Here is a 23261-nt window from a genome sequence, read left to right on the forward strand (position 1 = left end):
TCGATGGAGTATTGCCTCTGGAGACTGACTTGGGTCTATAGATTTCATTCTGTTAAGATTCATATGGGATTCATTTGATTTTTGCAATTTCCTGTCAGTGTTGTATTTTCATGTTTTTAAACAGGGTAATTTTCAAAGTTTGAATAATTCTACAGTGAAAGAAAATGACTGTTGTAAAACCTTAATTATGGAGATTTAAAATATTTAATGCTGTTCACAGTGCAAGCACAGGCTCCTGTCCTGCAGTGGGCTTTGCATGGGCAGACCCCTGCCCTTGTGCGGAGCCTCACCGAAGGCATTGGGGCTCTGCACAAGTGCACAGATCCATCCAGGTGGTATTCAGTGCTGGTGTGGGGCCAGAGATATTTCTGTTTGCATGCAAGCTATGGCCCAGGTCCTGCAAGGACTTACGCATGTGCTTTGTGCACTGAGTACTCCCCATCGACTTCAGATCTCATTCCATAATAGGGGTTCTTGATATTAGTGGGACTACTCACAGTGCATGAAGTTAAGTACACCGGACCCTCGCGCGAATTCACATACAACGTGGTTGTGGCCATGGATCCCAAATTGAATTACTTTAATTGCAATTCATTTTAACGTGGTCCCCGCTATAACATGGTACCACGCATGGATCCCAAATCCCGCATTCTAGTGAGGGTTCAGTGTACATGCCTAAGGCTTGCACGATTGGGACCTATAATTATATTTAGGAAAAATCCCCTCGTCCCCCTGAGATTTGCAAAACAATATAGGTACACCCTGGTAGAGCTTTTTCTTATCCTATTAAATTTCCTACATACTTATTGGGAAAGTAGTTAAAACCATAGATGCAGCAATCTAGTATATGCTACCAGTGTATTGTGGACATCTGGAAGGAGCTGTCTCCAATTTGCAAAAAATAAATAAAGGGAGTTTCAAAGAGACTGATGTATAAAGCTAATGGTGGATACCTAATGTATTGAATAGGATGGAAAAAGACACAATATATACCTGTGTGACCAGAGTCCCAGGGGAGCCACACGGAGTTACTCAATTAGGGTGAACTGCAAAGAATGGTTTCAGAGTAACAGCCATGTTAGTCTGTATTCGCAAAAAGAAAAGGAGTACTTGTGGCACCTTAGAGACTAACCAATTTATTTGAGCATGAGCTTTCGTGAGCTACAGCTCACTTCATCGGATGCATACCGTGGAAACTGCAGCAGACTTTATATACTCTAAGGTGCCACAAGTACTCCTTTTCTTTTTGCAAAGAATGGGGCACATCCAATTCTTAACAATACAGGTTTGCAGTTCAAAGTTCTAGCCTATCTAGCATGGAGTGGCCCTAATTACCATTCACATACTTTTCTAACATGTCTCTACAGGTTGACTCTGGGTCATTTAGCCTATAGAATGCTTAACCCTTTCTGGCCACGTGTCACACTTTGTATAAGATTTGCTGCAATTATACAACAGTGGTAGCAACAATGATTTGCATGGTCATAATTTAATCAGATCACGTCACAACATGTATATCTATTTAACTTTTCAGTATGTGTTGTCTAGCTCTTGTGAACAGCTAATTTACTCAGGTCCCCCCCCCCACTCCAATGCCAGTGATATTGGTATTTCAACATTTGACACTCAATTCAAGTAAATAATGTAAGTTATTGTAGTGTACAGCAGTAATACAATATCAGTAGTTTTTCATTTCAGTTCCCTTTTAGATATTTGAGAGCAGCTATTTACTGAGTCTTGGGAGATTCAGATGTGATGTGGAAAGTGCAGAAGATACGCTTTCATGTCTCTTTAGTTATGATACAGTTCTCTTTATAATATAAAATACTATCTTTGTTTAAGACCTGTAGGAGAGTGCAGTCTCCAAGCTCACCCTCATGCAGTGTGGCATGTCACTGCAGTCCCCTACCTCAGTTTCCAGATATAATTCATTTACACTCCAAAGTCTTTAGGAACAATATTCTCACTCTTTTGGGTTCTAATTTATTAAACATTAACCCAGCTCTCAAAAGAGCTGCCTTTTCATCCAACCCTAGGTTCAGGGTCCCCCAAGTCCTCCTTTCTGGGACTGTGTGCTTCAAGTGCTGGTGTTCTCCATCCGCAGACTCCCCTGTTTAGTTCAGGGCTTTTCACAACCTTCCTTGTTGGACGGTGTCCTTTAAATCCTCCCTTCAGCAAGCTCTCCCTGACTGGGCTTGGAACCTTGTTTTTTGAGTCATCCATCCCCATCATCTGACCACTCCCTTGACCCTTCCCATGTGGGTCTAATTATCCTAAACATCTGGGTAGGGAGCCTTGCTCCTCTCACTCTACAAGGCTCATGGGCCTAGGCCTTCCTGCTGCCATAGAGAGCAATGACCTGGGTTTTTCCTATCCCTGCCCCCTTCAGACACTATCTTCCTCTGACCCAGTGGCTGTTTGGGTTTCCTTCAGCCTTCCTCTGCCATCCCCAGACACATGGAATGGGGTGACTGGTCTCTCACATTACTTCCTTTAGCCTTAAAGGGACAGGACTCTGTTACAGGGCCCAATCTTGAAGACTTTTTCCTGAATCATAACCTTAGGTTTGGGCCATTTTGTTTTTATTTTTTATGAAACCTTGTTTGTTGAATTAACTGTTCCATGGTCTCATTTTAACAGACATGTAGTCTGCTTAGTTCAGAGTGGATATCCTCGTCAACCTCTTTGGCTATCCTTTAAAAGCATTCTTTCTTGCCTTTTTTGCAAGAGTAATTCTTCTGAGGAATTCTAGTATTACACCTACAAATTATTCTGTCTCTTGCAGTGGATGAACTGAAATATTTTTAAAACAATGTTGACAATATACAACACCAAACCCCCACCACCATTAGAACTCATTTGCAATTTTGTTGGCAATCTCAGCACCTGGCTCTAGAGAGGATAGAATGGACAGAGTCTGAACTGTCCCTAGAGAAAGTCCTTGCAGGTCATGACTGAGACATACTGGTGGTGCTTTGTGGGGAAGCTTCCATTGGTGTTATCTGTATGGTATGTTATCTTAATGAACAGAGGATTTCAGTCTCTAGCTGTGACAGTTTTTTCCCCACAAAACACTTAGTGTATACTTGAAAAAAGAGTCACTTTGTGTTACTAAACATGATATTCTCTAATTTGAAAATTCATTTTGAGACACTGTAGTCCAGTTGTCTGAGCAGACTATTGGGAGTCAAGACATGTCCGGTTCTGTTGCTGCTTCATTCCATATCTTTATCTGACTCTGGTTGCTTGACTTTGTGCCTCTGTTCACCCCCTTGCTCTGTAAAATGGAAGAAAGATTAAGTAAGCCTCTTTTGAGGCAGTTGGATGGAAGGCAACCTATAAGTACAAAAGTATAATTATCCTTAAAATGCAGAACAATTTTTTAAAAATACTTGTTTATATAATGTATAGTTTGAGATACCACAAATATTTGCTTTAAAAAAAAAAGTTGAGTTAAAGACAACAAAAATTTAAATTAGAATTCATGCATCCCTAAGTGTAACACATTTTACTCCCTACTATAAAACATTTTATTTTGTAAATTTCAAGGTTTTACTGTTACCTGACTACTTTATCTGTAAATTGTGTTTTCTTCAGTTTTCTTTTTCTGTCTTCCCAGCTGATTTTTACTCCTGCTACCACTGTGGCTGCTGTCCAGTCTGATATTCCTGTTGTCTCATCATCTTCCTCCTCTTCCTGTCAGTCTGCAGCTACTCAGGTGAGCTTGCCTGGATTTGTTGTATCTCCATTTCACTGAGCTAGAGCCCTATGTGAAATATCAATGTGTATATGTTTTCCATGTTTATATTATAATAGTATCTATAAGTCCTTAATGTGCTCTCTTTAATGTCATAACATAATACATGGAATATTTGGCTTTCAGATGTTACAAACCATAGATACATTTTTTTTTTGTTACAGTAATAATTAGTTAACGGCAGTCTTCCACAACTCACCTAGCAATAGTTATTTTGTAGGTTACATTGTATGTCTTGCTTTGCTATGAGGCAGATGCATTCCTTTAAAGATCAAGACCTTACTGTTTGGTTCTCATGTTGTTTACATTTATGACAGTTCTTCATATAGTTCCATTGTTTTTTGACCTAATTTAAAAAAAAGTAATTTAGTAGAAAGGATTACTACATCTTACAAATATGAATTTACATATTGGCATGTGTTATTATTCAATGTGTACGAAGCCACAGAATTGAAAAGTGGCAGGGTTTTCAGTAATGTTAATAGAACCTGGATCTATTCGGACCATCCTTTCAGATCCCAGGGTTCAGTCTCAGTACCCTCTCCCTGTCTGATCAAGGTTGATGAGTTCATGGGAGAGCTGATTGAAACTGATCTTGGATAAGGTGGAGGTATTACTAACAGGTTGGAGAAAATGTCCAGAAGATCTTGCTTGCATGGTGGTAGATTTATTGTTTGGGGCCAGGCTATTCTGTTGAGGGGTGGCTAGATGTAATTTTACCATACAATGAACATAGAAATTCAGTACTTGTGGAACCTTAGAGACTAACCAATTTATTTGAGCATAAGCTTTCGTGAGCTACAGCTCACTTCATCGGATGCATGCAGTGGAAAATGCAGTGAGGATGTTTTTATACACACAGATCATGAAAAAATGGGTGTTTATCACTTCAAAAGGTTTTCTCTCCCCCCACCCCACTCTCCTGCTGGTAATAGCTTATCTAAAGTGATCACTCTCCTTACAATGTGTATGATAATCAAGGTGGGCCATTTGAACCTTTTGAAGTGATAAACACCCATTTTTTCATGATCTGTGTGTATAAAAACATCCTCACTGCATTTTCCACTTTTATGCATCCGATGAAATGAGCTGTAGCTCACGAAAGCTTATGCTCAAATAAATTGGTTAGTCTCTAAGATGCCACAAGTACTCCTTTTCTTTTTGCGAATACAGACTAACACGGCTGCTACTCTGAAATAGAAATTCAGGTTTCAACAATAGTCAAGAAAGGCTTATTTTCAATTACAGAATATTCTGATGTTGCATTGGACTTGCCACAATGACCTTTTCAGACTCAAAAAAAACCCCACAACTTACGCTCAGAATACAATAATAAAGAATGTGGAAGCACAGCTACTCCAAGGCTTTTGTCCTTGGGGATAAGTAACACTCATTCTATGCATTGTGTACAATTCAAGCTCATTAAAGGTTGGAAAAAAAATTGTATAAACCTATTGCACACACAAGATTATGTGAGAAGAACGTTAAGGTGCCAGATTCAATCAACCAAAGGTTAGCAAATGCCACAATTTAAGGTTACTTGTTGCCTGTGTAACTTTAATTCAGCCCTTATGTGTATGCATTATAATACAGTCTTTAGTGGATAATACTTAATGAACAGCGATTCAATATTTTATTTTCTGCCCACTGTTCAGTGTGTGGCCTGTGTCTTATTTACTGTACAGAACTCAGGCCCTGAAAATGATCAGTTTACTGTAACAGGGTCATCACTCACCTCACACAAGGGGCCCACCCTGGTCAAGTGCATGCGCCTGCAGTTTGTGGAACGGGGTGGCACCCAGATCTTGTGAGTGCCTCCTGTCCTTGGTCAATGGTTTCTTCAGTGGGTCTTCAGTGACTCAGCCGCAGGGCTGAGTCACACACACACTGTCTGTAGGTGGAACAGAACAAACCCCTTCCAGAATATACAGTCTTTACCTTCTCCTGGCTCTTCTATGGGGTTGTACCTTCCCCAGGGCTTCTTCCTGGGAGACTCTGTTTTCCTGCAGCGCTACCTAGGCTCAGTTCTGGCTCAATCCCCACAGCCAGCCAGGAGCCCCTGGTCCCTGCACTGAACTGTCCATGGTCCTGCTGCTCTTTCAGCCAGCCAGGAATATGGTCCTCTCTCTTCCAGCTCCTGCAACAACTGTCTGCCTTTGTCTCTGCAACTCCTTTTTATATGGCTCTCCTGGCCCCTGACTGGCCACTCCAGGCCACTTGGAGGACTTTTCTTCTGGAATGAGTTACCTAGGGAGGTGGTGGAATCTCCTTCTTTTGCGGTTTTTAAGGTCAGGCTTGACAAAGCCCTGGCTGGGATGATTTAGTTGGGGATTCATCCTGCTTTGAGCAGGGGGTTGGACTAGATGACCTCCTGAGGTCCCTTCCAACCCTGATATTCTATGATTCTGCTCCTCTCTGGGGTGAGGTGTGGCAGGTGAAAGGTGGATGGATAGAAGCAATAGATATATCTTGATTTTTAGTGACGCTTTTGACAGTCACACATGACATTCTTAAAAGTAAATGAAGGAAATGTGGTCTAGATTAAGCTACTATAAGGTGGATGCAAATCTGGTTCACAGACCATATTCAAAGTTATCAGTGGTTTGCTGTCAAACTCTGGGGACATATCTAATGGTGTTCTGCAGGGGTCAGTTCTGAGTGTGGTACTGTTCAACATTTTTATTAATGATTGGATAATGGAGCAGAGAGTGTGTTTATAAAATTTGCAGGTGACATGAAGCAATGAGTGTTTGCTAGCAATTTGAAGGACAGAATTAGAATTCAAAATGACCTTGAGAAATTTAGAGAGTTGGTCTGAGATCAGCAAAAGAAATTGAATAAAGACAAGTGCAAAGTACTACACTTAAGAAAAAATCAAACGCACAGTTACAAAATGAGGAATAACTGGCTAGTCAGTAATATTGCTGAAAAGGATCTGGGGCTATAGTGGATCACAAATTGACTATGATTCAGATATGTGCTGCACTTGTGAAAAAGGCTAATATAATTCTGGGGTGTATTAAAAGAAGTGTTGTATGTAAGATACGAGAGATAAATGTCCCACACTCTACTCAGCACTGGTGAGGCCTTAGCTGAAGTACTGTGTCCAGTTCTGGGTGCCACACTTTAAGAAAGATATGGACAAACTGAGAGTCCAGAGGTGAGCCACAAAAATGATAGAAAGCTTAGAAACCTGACCTATGAAGAATGGATAAAAAATCTGGGCATGTTTAGTCTTGAGAAAAGAAGATGACGGGGGAAGACCTGATAACAGTCTTCAAATATGTTAAGGCTGGACAATAGGTATTTGGCTTAATCTGCAGCAATGGAGATTTAGGTTACAGATTTGGAAAAACTTAACTATTAGGATAGTTAAGCACTGGAATAGGTTTCCAAAGGAGGTTGTGGAGTCCCGCCTCATTGGACTTTTTAAGAACAGATTAGTCAAACACCTGTCAGGAATGGTATAGGTTTACTTGGTCCTTCCTCAGCACAGAGGACTAGACTAGGTGATCTCTGCAGCTTCCTTCCAGCCCTACATTTCTATGAAAAATATCTACTACTTTTGGGTGCCCATTGGTAATTTTTCAGAATGCTTAGCATTCTAATAAGGCTTGGAAGGATTAATTTTTATTGGTAAATGTCAATTTCACTATACACACACACAAACCAACAAAAATATTTATATTGGTAATTGGAATTTACAGGTAACCAAAGTAAGAAAAATGTTGCTTGAGAACTTATTAGACTGAGTGTGATTTAAGGGTACTTACATTGTACATTTTGACATCATATGCTGAGAATTTGTGTTTTAATGATTATATAGCTTTTTAACATTTTGAATTTCAACATCTACTGACATTAAATAATTATCAGACCCACCGTATAATTTCCTCAACTGTCAAAATTTAAATAGATGATAATTGAAAAAGTTGCTTAAAAATAAACATTGATATGTCCATTAAAATGATAAAAAAATCAGTTTCTGCCAAGCCTGATTATATATCACTTCATATGTTCGAAGCACAGCTCCTATTAACTTCACTTGCAGCGGAGAGTGTTCAGCACTTCTGCAGATCAGACTGCAGGGTCTTAAGTCCGGCACTCAGAAAATGAGGAACACACAACTAGTGACCACCTGTGAAAAGTACAGTTTAAGTGGTTTGATTGACATCACATAGGAACTCAGTGGTCGAGGCAGGTATCAACTTTATTTCTGTAGGGCAGCATTCAGCTGCCTTAATCATGAGACCATCCTTTCTCTTCCTGCACTTCCCTGTCTCATTCACAATGCACCTTCCTAGTTTTGCAACAAATGTCTGTAGGATGCCTGCCTCAACAGTCTCCTTCACTTCACAACTCTGCTCCACCCCCAGAGCAGGCCCATTCTGTGTACTGAATGAGTCCTTTGGAAAAAATGGTATGCGATCAAGTAATTAAAGACTCTCAGAATGCATGTGCACAAGGTGGCTGAATTAAGGTTGCATAGGCAACCTTAATAGTGGCATTTTTTAACTTGAGTGCTTGATTTTGAAAACCTAATTCTTTTAATGTAGTTTGTGCATGTAATTTCCTAGTTTTTTTTTTTTAAAAAAAACAGACTGGAAAAAAATTCCATCATTTGGCATCATATTGACACCCACATTGGTGGTCAGTAGGGATGGAACTTTTAGATTCACCACACAAATCTCTGCCAGTTGAGCTAAGGAGTAACTGATAGCTGTAATAGGTTGTCATCCTCTGTGTGGAGCAGCACTAGAAGGGGAGGGATTCTTAGATACTTGCTGACTGCAGTGGGATCTTGGATTCTGTTCCAGGCTCTGGACGTGAATGTGCCTCAGTGGGCACAGATTCTGATCCCCTCCTCACTGGGACCCCTTCTGCCCCATCCTCTCTAAACTCTCACTGTTTCAGTCCAGTTTCTTCCTACCCCCTGGGCTCCTTGTTCTAGTCTCATTCTCATCACCTAACCAGTCCCAAACTCTGTTCCTCAGGCTTCTCATCCCACTCCTCAGGTTTCTCATCTCACACTCCCAGTCCTAGTTTCCATTCTACCATTCCCACTGGCTCCTAGTCCCATTCTTCCTCCCTGGGCTCCTGATTTAGTCTGAATGCCCTCCCTCAGCTCCTTGTCCAGCCAGTCCCAGTTCTTTCCCCACCATCCTTGTGAGATCTGTCTTCATCTCCTTCCCCCACCTTTCTCAGTCTGTCCCAGTTTCTGTCCCCTCACCCCCAGGCTCCTTATTCCAGTTTCTTCCCTCAGTCCTCCTGCAGGTCTGGCTCTTGTCCCCTCTGCATTTGAGCCAGGCAACTTATTCCTCCAGCTTGCCTGGACCCAGCAGGTGAGTCAATGACAGTGCAGGAGAGACAGTCTCCCTGCTTTCAGCTCAGGTGCTCGGATCTGGACCTGGCATAACCTGCAGCAGTCCAGAGCTATACCTGCGCCGTAATTAAAACTCAGCCTGGGCTGGAGTATGCCCAGTGTCTATGGAATCTTTGGGGAATTTAGCTGCTAAAATCTAAGATATGTCAGCTGAGCATGTGTAAACTGTCATTTTTTTCCCAGAGGCTTGTAAATTGGTCAAGTTTGGGCACAAGGCACAACCCTGAAACAAAGTTCACTCTCCAGCCAAATTTCATGTGTCTGCTCCAAAGCACAGAGATGCTAGAGTTTTTCCAAGAAAAAGCTGCCAGAATTTTTTAACTTGGGCAAAACAATGTATTTTCCCCTAGGCTTTCTTTCAGAAGTGGCTGAACCATTTTGGCTAAAATTTTCAAAAACAAAACAAAAGTCAGAGGTAGACATCTGGCATTGAAAAATTTAGCTCAAACTGTTTAAAGTTTGACAAAGTTACATGCAACTCAAAATAAGGTATTTATAATGCAACTGCTGGGCAACCTTAATAATAGATGGTGCTACCACCTGTGCCTGTACTAATCCAAGTGAAACATTAAAATGCAACATTGAAGCATCTCTACATAATGCAATTCTGAATCCTTTTTTTGAAGGAAACTACATTTATGTTAATATTTTGACATAAAGAAACAACAAAATTGAAGTAATTTGTAAACCCCCACAGTAAATGTGGAAAGTTATTCTCTGTCCAAAAGATTTGGAAGAATTGAGGCCATTGCTATAAATGCTTGGAAACGTGATACGTTTGTAAAGAAAACCCTTCATGAACTTATTTCTTTGTGATCAGTTTTCAGCTGCACAGTAGTTGTTTATCTCTCATTTTTCCTGAAATCCTGGGATTATAGGACTAAAAATACCTGGAGATCCTAAATTCCGGGATTAAACTCCCTAATATCGCCTCTGTGATAACCTGTTGTCTCTGACATGGGGAATGTTTCCTTTGATATTAATGTATGGTATATAGTATCATGAGAAGAAGTGGGCTTAATAGTCCCTATCTCTCTTTTCAATTTGGTGTATATCTCAGGGCAAATATCTGTATTGCTTTAAAGGAACAGTGTCAACTTGAAATCAATTAATTGTTTAGGGCAGTGTTTTCCAAACTTGGGACGCTGCTTGTTCAGGGAAAACCCTTGGCTGGCCTGGCCGGTTTGTTTACCTGCCACGTTCACAGGTTCGGCCGATCGTGGCTCCCACTGGCTGCGGTTTGCTGTGCCCGGCCAATGGGGACTGCGGGAAGTGGCGCGGGCCGAGGGACATATTGGCCGCCGCTTCCCACAGCCCCCATTGGCCGGGCACAGCAAACCACGGCCAGTGGGAGCCGCGATCGGCCAAACCTGTGAACGTGGCAGGTAAACAAACCGGCCAGGCCCGCCAGGGGCTTTCCCTGAACAAGCAGCGTCCCAAGTTTGGGAAACACTGGTTTAGGGGAAAAGAAAGTTAAAAGTAATGTTAGGGACCACATTTGTCTTTGTGCCACTCTGCTCGTTTGAGGTTTTACAACTACATTGTATCTAAACAAATGGGGAACTGCTATAGTGAAACTTCATTTGACAGCCATTTTTGTACAGTTAAGGTAAATAAATTGGAAAAAAAATCTCTAAACTTTCAGTTATTGTAATATTACATATATATTTACAGATACATGTATGCTTTTTATTTTTAAGTTGACTATGTCCCTTGAAGTATGGGGCTTGAAAAATACACTCACTCTGGGCAAGGAGGATCCATTAACCTCTGCAGAATCTAAATTTTGATTTTAAAATTTCCAACCTTTTTAGCCTTTCTGGTTTTGAAAAAAACCTTCCAAATATGAACAGAGCATAAATTAATGTTGCTTCATCTTTTTTGCAAAGAGATGGCTCCAGTGCTTCTGCTGCTGTTGGTAACTTTGCCAAACAGCAGCAGTGTAAAATTAACAAGACTCTGCTCATTTTTACTGCTACCGTTCTGAACCCTGTGGATAGCAGAACTGACAAGAATTGTGTTAATTCTATGCTACAGCTGTTTTAGAAGGCTCTAAGCAGGAGCAGAGGCAAACTCACTGGGGAGGACACACAAATGTGACTGGGAAGTAGCTACAGGAACACAGATCTCTTCAATCCCACCTTCTACTCCCTGTAGCATCCAGCAGGTTCTGAGGAAGGAGAAGAGACAAAAAGCTCTTTCCAGCAACTAATGGACGATGGAGATAAGTTTTTATCTGACACCTGCTAGTCAGAGGATGATATGAAAGACAAACCTGTGAGCAGGACCCATGATCAACACCCTAGTCAAAACTCCAGTACCCTTCCACTTCCAACAGCTTATGGCAGGGGAGCTAGGTTTCTCATTACGGCATTGCCTCTGCATCTTGCTGGTGGATACCTTCCTCGCTTTATCTATCTTATCTATCTTTGTTCCAGTACTGTCCTCAGGCTAGTATGTGTGTGGCAATTTTTAAATGTCTGATGAAGTGCTTAATAAAAGAATTAATGGCAATAGGGGTGGTATTTTTTTTATTGATGATATTGCTCAGCTAGTGCGTAACAACCTGAGGAATTCAGTGTAGTGTTGTCTCAGGAAAATCAGTTGTATTGTTCTTGTTATTCCAGCAGGGAGTTAAGATGGGCATTTAGCTGGGCTGAAGTAACATGAGAGGGAAGAGTTGGCACTTGTTCACAGGTTAGCAAGCAGCCAGTCCAACAATCCATAACGAGACACATTTCCCACAGCGGCATCAATCTGTTGTTTTTCAAAGTACCTCATTACCTCCTGGATAATATCCCCCACGCTGCAGCCCTTCTTTGCTGCTTTTTCAGCCAACAGAGGAAGCTTTTTCAAATTCCCTTCCTCTTCATTCATGAATGACAGATTGGGCACATTGAAGTGGGAAGCAGCCATCCACTGGAGGATAGCCTGGAGCTCCTGGTTCTGTGTGCTGCTGTTGGTATTCTGGTTGTTCACTATCACTTCAGAACCGGATGATAAATCTGATAGCTGTTTTCCACTTGACTTCACTTGTGAAGCTTCCCTTGACCCTTCTTTATCAAAAGCTGTGGATTTGTTTCTTGAGAATGAAGCACCAGCTGCATTTTGCTCATCTGATAGGTCACCTATCGCTAAATCAGAATTGTTGCATTTAGTCATGAATAAACACAAGTTCATCACAGATTCCACCAGTTGGTCAATAAATTTCTTGTTTACCTGATCCATGTTGTCAAACTGATCTATGGCTGAACTGGGCTGTGTAGATAAGGCCTTTTTGCTGGACTCACTATCAGTAGTGGCAACCTGTTTAAAACTCTTGTTTGTCTCACTGGAATTGTCATCTATATTGAAACCAGCCTCACGTAAGACCTTCTGGATGATTGATAAGAGGATACTTGATATATCACCCTTTTGGGAGTTGAGCTCTTGGGGAATATTCCTTGACCCAGCAGCCATTGCAAGAGACTTGGAGCTTTGGCTTTTCCCAGCCTTTTCAAAATGAGATTCACGAGAAACAAACCCAAGTGAAGAAGTGCCTGAATCATGAGCGGTTGAATCTCTGCCACTGTTTGTCTGTTGGATTAAGTGCTGTTGTAGCAACATTAATGCTGTCACAGTGAGGTCTTTTGCTAGTGACTCTATTGAGGTGCTGACCTTTTCTGGCTTTTTTTCCTGATTCCCTCTTACCTTTTCTGGAGCTTTGCTTGCAGTTTGTTTGGAATGCAACATGGTTAGTCCCTCCTTAATTATGTGCTCACTTACTTTCTCAGCACAGGTATACATCTTTGGCTTTGGTTTTTCCCTATCCTTCTTTTGTGTTTGTGTTTTCAGTGTTGCAAACTGCATACTTTGAGATTTTGAGTCTGATGGGAATGCCGTTTTCAGTATGGAATATGCTAGGCTGTGAGACTTGGACTGTCCCTTATCGTTTTGCTCTGCTACAAGGACATTATACAGCCGTCTTACCATTACTTCCAAAATTTCAATAGATTTCTGGCTTCCCATGTTATATAGATTCTTCTTCACTGTGGAAGCAAAGTCAGAGTCTGTCATGAGCACCCCTGTGACATTATGCAGATTTTTCATGGTTGAGTCTATCAAGTCTGATATGATGTCTTTGGTGTGTTTGAGGATTACTCTCTTCAAAACTACACAAGCTGGGAGTGTCTTACCATCCTTCCTTTGAACTTTCATGGTCTTCATAAATGAGAACATCATGTCTGAAGCAACCTGATTTGCATAAACCATTAACCCCTTGCTCACAGAAGTACCAGAATCATCTTGCCCAGACTGTTTTACTTGCTGACACATTTGTTTATTATCAGACTTTTCCCCCTGTCTACAGCCACTTTGATTAGACATCTCACCATAGAAGAGTGATGTTCTCTTAGAACCTGGAGTATCTTCCTTCTTGGTAGTCTTTTCTTGAGATGGCCTGGGGGATGGTAGTTTACCCTGGGGTTTCTGTGTGCTTGCTGCAGTGGATTCATTCACTGTTTGTGATGCAGTTTTGTTCACAGAACCACGGGGATTGTTATTTTCATGAATTGCCTGGTGTATACACTTACTGGCAGCACCTTCCAATTTATCTGCGATCTCTTTACGTGCCATTTGAAAAACCAAAGAACAGAGCTTATTTACATAGCATGAAACATTATCTGGATCTCTTTTTCCCTTTTGGGCACCGGCAGACTTTAAAGATGTGTCACTGTTCTGGGACAAAGATGAATCAACAAAGGTGTTGCTGTCTTTGTGTTTCTGAGGGGTATCTGAAGGGGTCAGTGCATGCTGGAGTCCAGCTGCATATTTCTGAAGGTCATTGTTGAGCCAGCTCACAATGCTGAGTTCATCAGTTGAACCTTGTTTGAAAAGACATACTGCTCCTTCAGTTTTAGAATGATTTTGCTTCTCATTGTCCTTTATTACAATGACTTCTTTTTCCTCCAGATTGCCCAGATCAAGTTCATTTGAAGGTTCAGAGATGTTACTGTACTGGCTAGCAGCTTTCTTTGCTTTTGAATCTTTGCCCTTTACATTCAGGCTGGAGACATCTACAAAACAGATCACTTTCCGGTCCTGGTCCTTCTGTTCATCAGGGTTGTAGAGGTCTACTTTACACACACCTGCTTGGCTATGTAACCAGTCAACTTCCTGAGACATCTTTACAGGTTAAAAGTAGAACTGTAACCAGTGTTCTTGTGTTAGATGAGCTGCTGTGATGACCCTGCCAGACTCGAGATGTTGCCTCCTCTCTCAACTTGCCATGGTCTTCTACTGCCAGATGGTATCTTCACCTTTGTTAACACATCGTTTCTATAGTAGTGGTGACATCATAAAGAAGAGATTTTTGCCAACAACTAGTGGTGTGTTTCCAATTATTTAACACGGACTTGCTATAATTTTTATTTCCTTTTTAGCTTGTGAGAAGTCTGTCCTGCATTGTGGGGAAGTTGGATTTAGATACAGGAGGTGCAAGAGAAGAGGGTGGTGTCTTTGTCTATTTCATCATATAAACAGAAGCACGTCTCATAACCATAACCAAGGATAAAGGCAACCTATGACTTGACAAATAAAGCATTAAGCTGTATTTTTGCTGGAAATAGTAATACTTACACCTGAGAGAGAGATCTGTATATTGATAATACAACACAGAGTTCAGCTTTAAAGGAGAAGATACCTCTGGAGACAAACACCTTGGAGATATTTTTCTGGAGGACATCCTGAGACTATGTTTTAAAATATGTGACATATGCTGTTGTCCTGTCCAATCCTAAATTTTATTAGTCCCAAAAACCAAAGCAAAATTAACTTCTCTCTTTGTTACTTACTCTACTCACTGGGGAATGGGGGCTAGAACAAGTGCCCATGACAGTATAGTTGCTGTGGTAGTTTTGGTGCTGACAGGGAGGCAGTTGTATGGATAATAATATTTAGGGATTTTTCTATATGTATTGAAAGGATAGATGTTCATGAGACATGCTAGCACTTTGGCATGTTCAAACACAAGCTTTCATTTTATCTACCTTAACATACATTGTGAACAACCATGCATTATTAATATCTGTTTCAACTCTGAAAATGTACTTTGTCATTCTGGGATTATGGGATTCAATATTTCTTGTTTTACTTTCATTCTAGATTAAATGTGCTCAATTTTCAAGTAAAAAGCTTTTTCCTAACTGCCTGTCCTGCAACAAGTCTAGAATCTGATAGGCTGATTACTTTCCCTCCTGATCACCACAACTAGCAGTAAATGTCAATTATGTTCTGTGATGCTTGTGCAACTCCATAATCTTTACATTATGCCTTACGCAGCCTCTCTGCCTTTAGTGATTGCACAGGTGTAGCTGTTTTGAATTTAGTAAACAATTATAATGATGAACAAGATAACATGGGGTCTGAGTCAAATCCCGTTAAACTCAGTTGGGGTATTTACATTTGGTATCTTTATTCTTAGTTATGTTGCCTTTGCAAGGCTATGGAGTGTGTGTGTAAAAAGCTGGTGGGGGGGGTGACACAAAGAAAACCCCAACCCTTCAAATCTTTACTTTTTTCACTGAAGACAGATGATATGACTGAATAGACACACAGGCTTATCTGTTAATTAAGAAGGTGCTCTTTTTAGGTAGAACAGACTTCCTATAGAGCTGAGCCAATATTAAAATATGTCCTTTACCAATACTAAAGTTGGTTCATTTCAACAGAATCAGTGCCCTTTAGTTGTCATGAATATATAAATTTCTGAAAGGAAACAATGTTATTTTAAATGAATGCAAGTATGCATGAATAGATTCAGTATGACTATACATATGTTTGTTTACATATGAACATATTCATTTTATTATTGCTGAGAAGTCCTTTTCCTGCCACCCTGTATATATACAGTCTTTATCTAAGAACAGTATGGGAGTAGGAAGGTTACTTAAATAGGAAGTTTTTATGGGAGACTGGAAGAAATTCTTCCTGTGATTAATTAGTGTACTTCTTTGTCACTCAGTTTCATACAGCAGACACATACTGATCAGTAGTCAAGAGGAGGATTGAGGCTAGATGTTGCCTAGGTGATGACATTTCCATCAACTTCTGGGACCATAATTTGATGTGTATGTGGAGTGATCATATTACATAGCATATCTCTGAATAGCTACTTTGCAAGGCAGCAGCACAGCTTGAAGTGCAGACTTCAGGTGGCTTCCAATGCCAGTCAGCAAATAGAGAGGAAACAGAAATTGCTGGCTGAAGATATCAGGCAGTGGGGAAGTGTAGATAGAGATGACCAGTCAGAGGCATTTCTGGATTATTTGAATGTTTCTGTCAATGGTCAGCCATTGTTCCTTAACACTGTGCTGACAAATTTCCTTCTTCAGTTGGGTTTTTGGAAGAATAGGTTGCTTCTGATTTTGGGTGAGAATCTCCTGTTCATGATGTGGCTGGGGAGGAAGACCATGCCATGGATGCACCTGTTCCCACTGAGACAGAGTTGGCTGAGGCGCGTTCTGTAGCTGCTAGTGGAGGTTTTGGCAAGGATTTTCCTTGTGATAGGGTATCCCTCATCTCATACTACTGATGGCTTGACCAGTCTGCTTTTTCATGTGTTTTATAGGTACAGCTGAGGGAAGGTACTCTCTGCAGAGTACATAAAGACAAAGTGCCAGTTAAATTTTGATGTATAAAGTTTGCCATTGGCCACAGCTATGCAATATCTTATTCTTAATACAGTGTGTTATGAAATTAAATGTTTTAAAAGGGTCGAGCTTTTGGTAGGGGAAAGACTGTAGCACACCCAGAATATACTTTTATTCACTTTTATGCAATACACACCCATGACTATCATCTGGATAGAAGGTAATGGTTCATTAATTTTCATCAATGTACATCCAGAAATACATGGGTTTGTTGTTTACAGGGTTCATATAGTGTGTGTAGTCTTAAACATTCATTCTCTGTGATACACACTTCATTTGTAAGTGGGGATGATGAAATGATGAACTATTTTCTGACATACCTTTTTTTTCTAGTCTGAAAAAGCCAAAATTTTTATTATACAAGTCTGAAACAATGTCATCACTTATACAGGATGGCACAGTGCTGCAGGAAGCAACAGCAACTCCCACATACATAGTGACATGTTTTCTGAATGATATGATATATTGCGTGATAACTGTAGAGTCCCGACAGAGCCTCTTACACTATGTGGAATGGTCTGGGTGCTGCAGTGAAACACATTGGCAACAGAAAATGAGTACCCTCCTTTCACCTGATCACAGGGTGCATATCTCTGATGCCAGCAGCAGCAACACGTACACACGCACTGTGCATTTGCTGAATAATAGTGAATTACATTATGTGGGATTTATAATAACCTTATAAGGAATAACACAAGTCACATAAATGCCCTTTGTGATGCAGGCTGCATTTGCAGAAGCAGTAGCAATCTAAAGAAAACATGTGCAAGGTGTAATAGCACTCAGTGATTTCTCACTGCATTTCTCATATACTGTCAAAATGTAAAAATGTGTATTTGCAGATGCAACCTGAATCACAAAGGACATCTGTGTGTGTTGGAAAAGCCAAGGTTATAACACTAATATGATGTTATAAATTATTTCTCTCATAAAGTGATATTTACCCTCATTCACCAAATGCATTTGGTGTGCCTAATGCTGTGACAGCCTCATGGATGACAAGTCTAAGGCCTCATGGGTGCTGAAGGGATATGCATAACACTAGGTGATATCTGCCAATACAAACCCTGTGCTGGCATTTGAAAAGATGTGAGTAGCTAGCCTCACTTACCACAATTTTCCACCACCAAGATGATTGCTGCTCTAGGTGCCTAGTTAAACAAGAGCTTAACTTTAAGCCCATGGATAGTCCCACTGAAGTCAATGGGATTATTTGTGTGTAAAGTTACCCGTGTGCTTAAGTTTTGCTGATTTGGGGCCCTAGTGTGTATATTGAATGGCTTTGCAGTGCTGTGGATTCTGTCCTTGCTGATAGGCATACTTGCTTCTTCATAGGCCGTGTGGCGAGACAGCCATTCATTAAAATAAACAAAATATGGCAGATATAAAAAGCATGCAAATACAAAATGTTGAGCATATGGTCTTCAGTAGCAGGCCCTAGTGCATGTTTATCTGATCTTGTTTAGATAAAAGCCAAATACATCTGAATACTCTTTATTCATCTTGTTTGAGGACTGGATTTGGGAGTTCACCATATGCTCTCTCCTCAGTCTTTCTACTTTATCTTCTGTCACTGTATCCAGAAATTGCTGTGGTGGTGTGGTGTTTGTTTTGCTTGTTTGCTGCAGTCTACTGCTTGCAGCAGCAGTACTTGCTTGTGAGGATGACTGTACTACTAAGCTGGTGGTGTCCATGTTACAAATGGCCATGGTCTTCTGCATGGTATCATTGTGTTGTCTTTGTGGCAACAGAATCCTTCTTTCCTCCACTGAACACTTTTCTAGTCATGATGTGGCTTAGGTGTTGATACGATCACCAATAATTAATTTTTTTTTATGGGAACAAAACATTAGTTAAGCTACAAAGCAGAGAGTTAATCCTCTGGTTGGCAGTGAAAGATACAGTTATTTAATGTAGACACTACCAAGGCAGACATAGGCATGGGCGAAAATTCTCCTCCCACCCTACTCAATGCTGGGAACCACCATAGACAGATAGTGATAGCTATTGGTATGTGGCAGATAGATTTAGAGATGACAGTCATTTTTGAATACCATAGTGGTGATGGTCAGAAAATAGTGTTCAATTCAAAATCATTAACTAAATCAATGATACTCAGACCGTAGTGGTTCAGGAGCCAAATTAGTGATCAATATTACACAAAAAAGCCCTAGTAGTGTGAATTCATTGTTTCATTTACTATATACTCACAGAAAAATGACTGACCCAGTATTCGACAATTGGTTAATAACATAGTAAAAGCATCCTGATTGGTTAATAACTTGGATTGGTTAATAATTAAATCACACAGTTTTTTAATATGTGCAGCAAAGAGCTGCAGGAGACATATTAAAGAGCCACTTGCAGCTCCAGGGCCTCAGTCTGAATATCCCTGAACTAAATAATATACATAGTTGAGTTTAAACCAGAAAAACAAGGCCAGACATATGCCTTACAGTAGCAACAGTTGGACTTATGGAGCACACAGTTGAACATGTAAGAGGCAGAGGCACCATTATAATACAACTGGAAAACATTATGCATGCACAAGTGCCAATAGACTATTGGTAGGTGCCCAATTTGATGGCATTGAATGTAGTGGTGGTGGTCAGAAGCTACTGTGGTATTCAATATTGGCAACAGCAAGAGAAGTATTCCACCCAGAGTCCATCCTCTACCTGAGAGAATCAAAGCCACAATGAGTTCTGGAGGCATGGCTCCAATTTGTAAAAGGTAGGTCATTCAATCACGGACCAGATCCAAACTCTGCTAACTGAAGTGAATTACCAATGATGACCAAAGAGATTTTGTAAATAATCTGTAAACTCAATTGTTTGTAATATTTGCAGAATATTTTCAAGTGAACAGATATGAAAAAAATTGAGATTGGTTCATGAAGCATTCATGAACCAAGAACCAAAGAAGAGCCAATATTTGATGGGCTTGCAATGCTCTGAATACTGTTTAACAAGCACTATCATGTATCCAGATCACAACATTTCCAGTCACATATTTATCTGATTTTTAAGAAAGTAGTTAATTTTTATTAATTCAACAGGGTTGTAATTATGAGATCTGAGTTGATTATCTAACTAATACAGCGCTGTTGAGGTTGTCTTGAGGCAGATTTGGGAACAGCAAGTGTCATTTGAATAGCTATTGTAGATTGCCATTAAAAGTGAAAGATGTGCCAATGAGTATTGGAAATAAAAGAGCTAAATTTTGTGGAATGGGATCAGCGGGCTGTGTTTTGGTGAGGTGATTAATCCTGTTTGCCTCAGGGCATCATTGGGTTGCTCTGACAGACCAGAAAAGAAGTTAGATGGCGGGAAAGTGCAACAGGCTTCCCCCCTTGGCTCCATTAGACTGATGTTGGAGAGCCTGGGTGATTTTCCTGTTCTTTAGGAGGGATGTGCCCCTCATTTATATCCTCAGAGCATTCTTCCTTGAAGGGTGATGGGGATGTTCCTGTGTGGCTTGAACTGACCTCTTTTTCTTGTTGCTCATGTTGGGAGTTATAGCACATGCTTAGGAACCTCTCAACTTAGATGATTTGATCCCCCATTTCCTTGAATATTCCGTGTCTCAGTTCTCCATCCACAGACCTGTTGTCATCCATTCTTGGAAAGCTTTCTTGGTCAAGTTCTTTATCCCTATCTTTTTCCTGGTTTGTTGCCTGGGGAAACGCAAACACCAATAAATGATGATAATACACAGAGTGAGACATCTTAGAAAAACCTGATTCTTAGGGTATGTCTTCATTTTGTGGAGGCGAGTATGTTCTTAACCAACTCAGGTTAGCTAACCCGGGTTACAGTAGTAGTGAAGATATGGTGACTCTGTTTTTAACTCAAGTTAGCAGCTTGAGTTAATACCTATATGGGAGCCTGGGATGGAACTTGAGTTGCTAACCCAAGTTAAAAGCAGAGTTGCCATGTCTTCACTGCTGTTTTAAACCTGAGTTGGCTGATTAGCTAACCCAAGTTAAGAACACACGTTGTTTTTTTTTTCTTCCTTTTCATCAATGAAGGCACACTCTGAGTGGACAGAGTGCCTCAAATATAACATCTCAGAGAAATTTCCTTGGCCTGAACAATGCAATTCCATTGTCTACACGCTATATTTTAATCTGGCAATATAAAATTAAAACATGTTAAAGGGAAGGAGGAACAATGACTGGGACATGATACTAAATGATCTTATTCTCTAGATATCTATTATCAGACTATTGAAAAGTCATAGAAACAAATGTCAGAGGTGGAGATGATGTCATCTGGTCCGTTTTTCTGTCAAAATAGGATTGATCCCTCAAAACATTTTTCCACGGCTTTGTCCAGGATAATTTTTAATCTCTCAGATTATGTGGCTTCCCATATTTCCCTTGTAAAATCATTTAACTAGCAGGAAGTGTTTGTGTCCTCATTTTGTCTTTTAATTTCATCTAATTTCTTTTAGTTATATTTATGCAAGAAAATCGATATCCTTATTATTTACCCTTTCTAATCGTTGTTTAGCCAAATTATGTACATTAAATTGTTTTAATCTTTCCTCATAAACCTCTCCCTTTAGTCCTCTATTCATTGCTGTTGCTCTTTTCCTAAATCCTTCTAGTTTGTCAATATCTTTTCAATACCGAGTGCAGAATTTAGCAGTCTCATCAGAGCTATTTAGCTATATATATCTTTATAGTTTGATGTTTTTGAGTGTCCAGTACCAAATTCCACCATTTTTACTGTCTGTTGCAAACTAATATTCATAATTTTCTGAGTATGAATTCAGGAGAGAATAGATCAAATCCATGATTAACTGTATAAAATCCAGATATATTACATTTACTACATTAATTTCATCCACTAAATCCACTATTCCCTTTTTTATTTAATATGTAAAAAACATACCTCTCCACCTCTAATAGACTTCATCCATCAACTGCTCAGCAGTGCTCCAGATAGAGTACAGCAGCGCAAATGTTTGAGGATCTGTTAGCTCGCTCCTGTAGGGTGTGATGGTAGCTGGAGTTGCCTGCCACTGCTTCAGGTCCTCTTCTTCTTGGTAGTATACATCTGAAGACACCGTACAAGTCTGGTACTCTTTTTTTCAGCTCCTCTTTGTGCACAGCCTGAGATGCATTGTGTTAGTGGCTGTCCTTGTGGAGAAAAAGGGCTGGGTGGTCCAGAGACTCTTGTTGCTGACTCTCCTTGTAGACTGTAGACCATGATGCATCACTCAGGTGGTTCTGCCCCTCCTGCTGCTGCCCATTGTAGGACTCTCCAGTTGGCACAGTGGCTATTTGGTCCTTTCTCATTTCTCTTCTCTCCTTCCTTCTAGCTTCCTCCCTTGTATACCACTTTACTTTTTTCTGCAGAAAAACAAGACAGAGTTTATTAGCTGTCCCTGTTCCCACATTAAAAATCTTGCACAAACAGAAGTCTTGGCCTTTTCTGTTGGAGGCCTATGACTTAATCATCCTGGGGAGGTCCCGGACGACTGGCAAAATCTTTAAAAAAAGGGAAGAAGGAGGATCCTGGGAACTACAGGCCAATCAGCCTCCCCTCAGTGCCTGAAAAATCATGGAGCAGTCCTCAAGGAATTAATTCTGAAGCACTTAGAGGAGAGGAAAGTGATGCGGAACAGTCAGCATGGATTCACCAAGGGCAAGTCATGCCTGACTAATCTAATTGCCTTTTATGATGAGAGAACTGGTTCTGTGGACGAGGGGAAAGCAGTGGACGTGTTGTTCCTTGACTTTAGCAAAGCTTTTGACACAGTCTCCCACAGTATTCTTGCCAGCAAGTTAAAGAAGTATGGGCTGGATGAGTGGACTATAAGGTGGATAGAAAGCTGGCTAGATTGTCGGGCTCAACGGGTAATGATTAATGGCTCCATGTCTAGTTGGCAGCCGGTATCAAGTGGAGTGCCCCAAGGGTCAGTCCTGGGGCCGGTTTTGTTCGATATCTTCATTAATGATCTGGAGGTTGGTGTGGATTGCACCCTCAGCAAGTTTGCAGATGACACTAAACTGGGAGGAGTGGTAGATACGCTGGAGGGTAGGGATAGGATACAGAGGGCCCTAGACAAATTAGAGGACTGAGCCAAAAGAAATCTGATGAGGTTCAACAAGAACAAGTGCAGAGTCCTGCACTTAGGACAGAAGAATCCCATGCACTGCTACAGACTAGGGACCGAATGGCTAGGCAGCAATTCTGCAGAAAAGGACCGAGGGGTTACAGTGGACGAGAAGCTGGATATGAGTCAACAGTGTGCCGTTATTGCCAAGAAGGCCAATGGCATTTTGGGATGTATAAGTAGGGGCATTGCCAGCAGATCGAGGGATGTGATCGTTCCCCTCTGTTCGACATTGGTGAGGCCTCATCTGGAGTACTGTGTCCAGTTTTGGGCCCCACACTACAAGAAGGATGTGGAAAAATTGGAA

At 40.7% G+C, this 23261-nt stretch overlaps 2 protein-coding genes across 2 annotated transcripts in view; one reads left to right on the forward strand and one right to left on the reverse strand.

Annotated features, from left to right (window-relative positions):
* PHC3 (polyhomeotic homolog 3) overlaps positions 1-23261 on the forward strand; it is a 112945-nt gene that overhangs the window by 14936 nt on the left and 74748 nt on the right. The window contains exon 6 of the mRNA XM_078854364.1: positions 3620-3718. Within this exon, the coding sequence (XP_078710490.1) occupies positions 3620-3718 (99 nt within the window). The remainder of the gene's footprint in view (positions 1-3619; positions 3719-23261) is intronic.
* On the reverse strand, positions 11832-14303 carry LOC140916865 (A-kinase anchor protein 4). Its single transcript, XM_073358752.2, has 2 exons — positions 12902-14303; positions 11832-12802 (listed from the first exon to the last, which is right to left on the reverse strand). The coding sequence occupies exons 1-2, from the start codon at positions 14301-14303 to the stop codon at positions 11832-11834; spliced, it is 2373 nt and encodes a 790-aa protein (XP_073214853.1).

Source organism: Lepidochelys kempii, chromosome 9 (assembly GCF_965140285.1).
Source record: "Lepidochelys kempii isolate rLepKem1 chromosome 9, rLepKem1.hap1, whole genome shotgun sequence".
NCBI classification, from domain to species: domain Eukaryota; kingdom Metazoa; phylum Chordata; order Testudines; family Cheloniidae; genus Lepidochelys; species Lepidochelys kempii.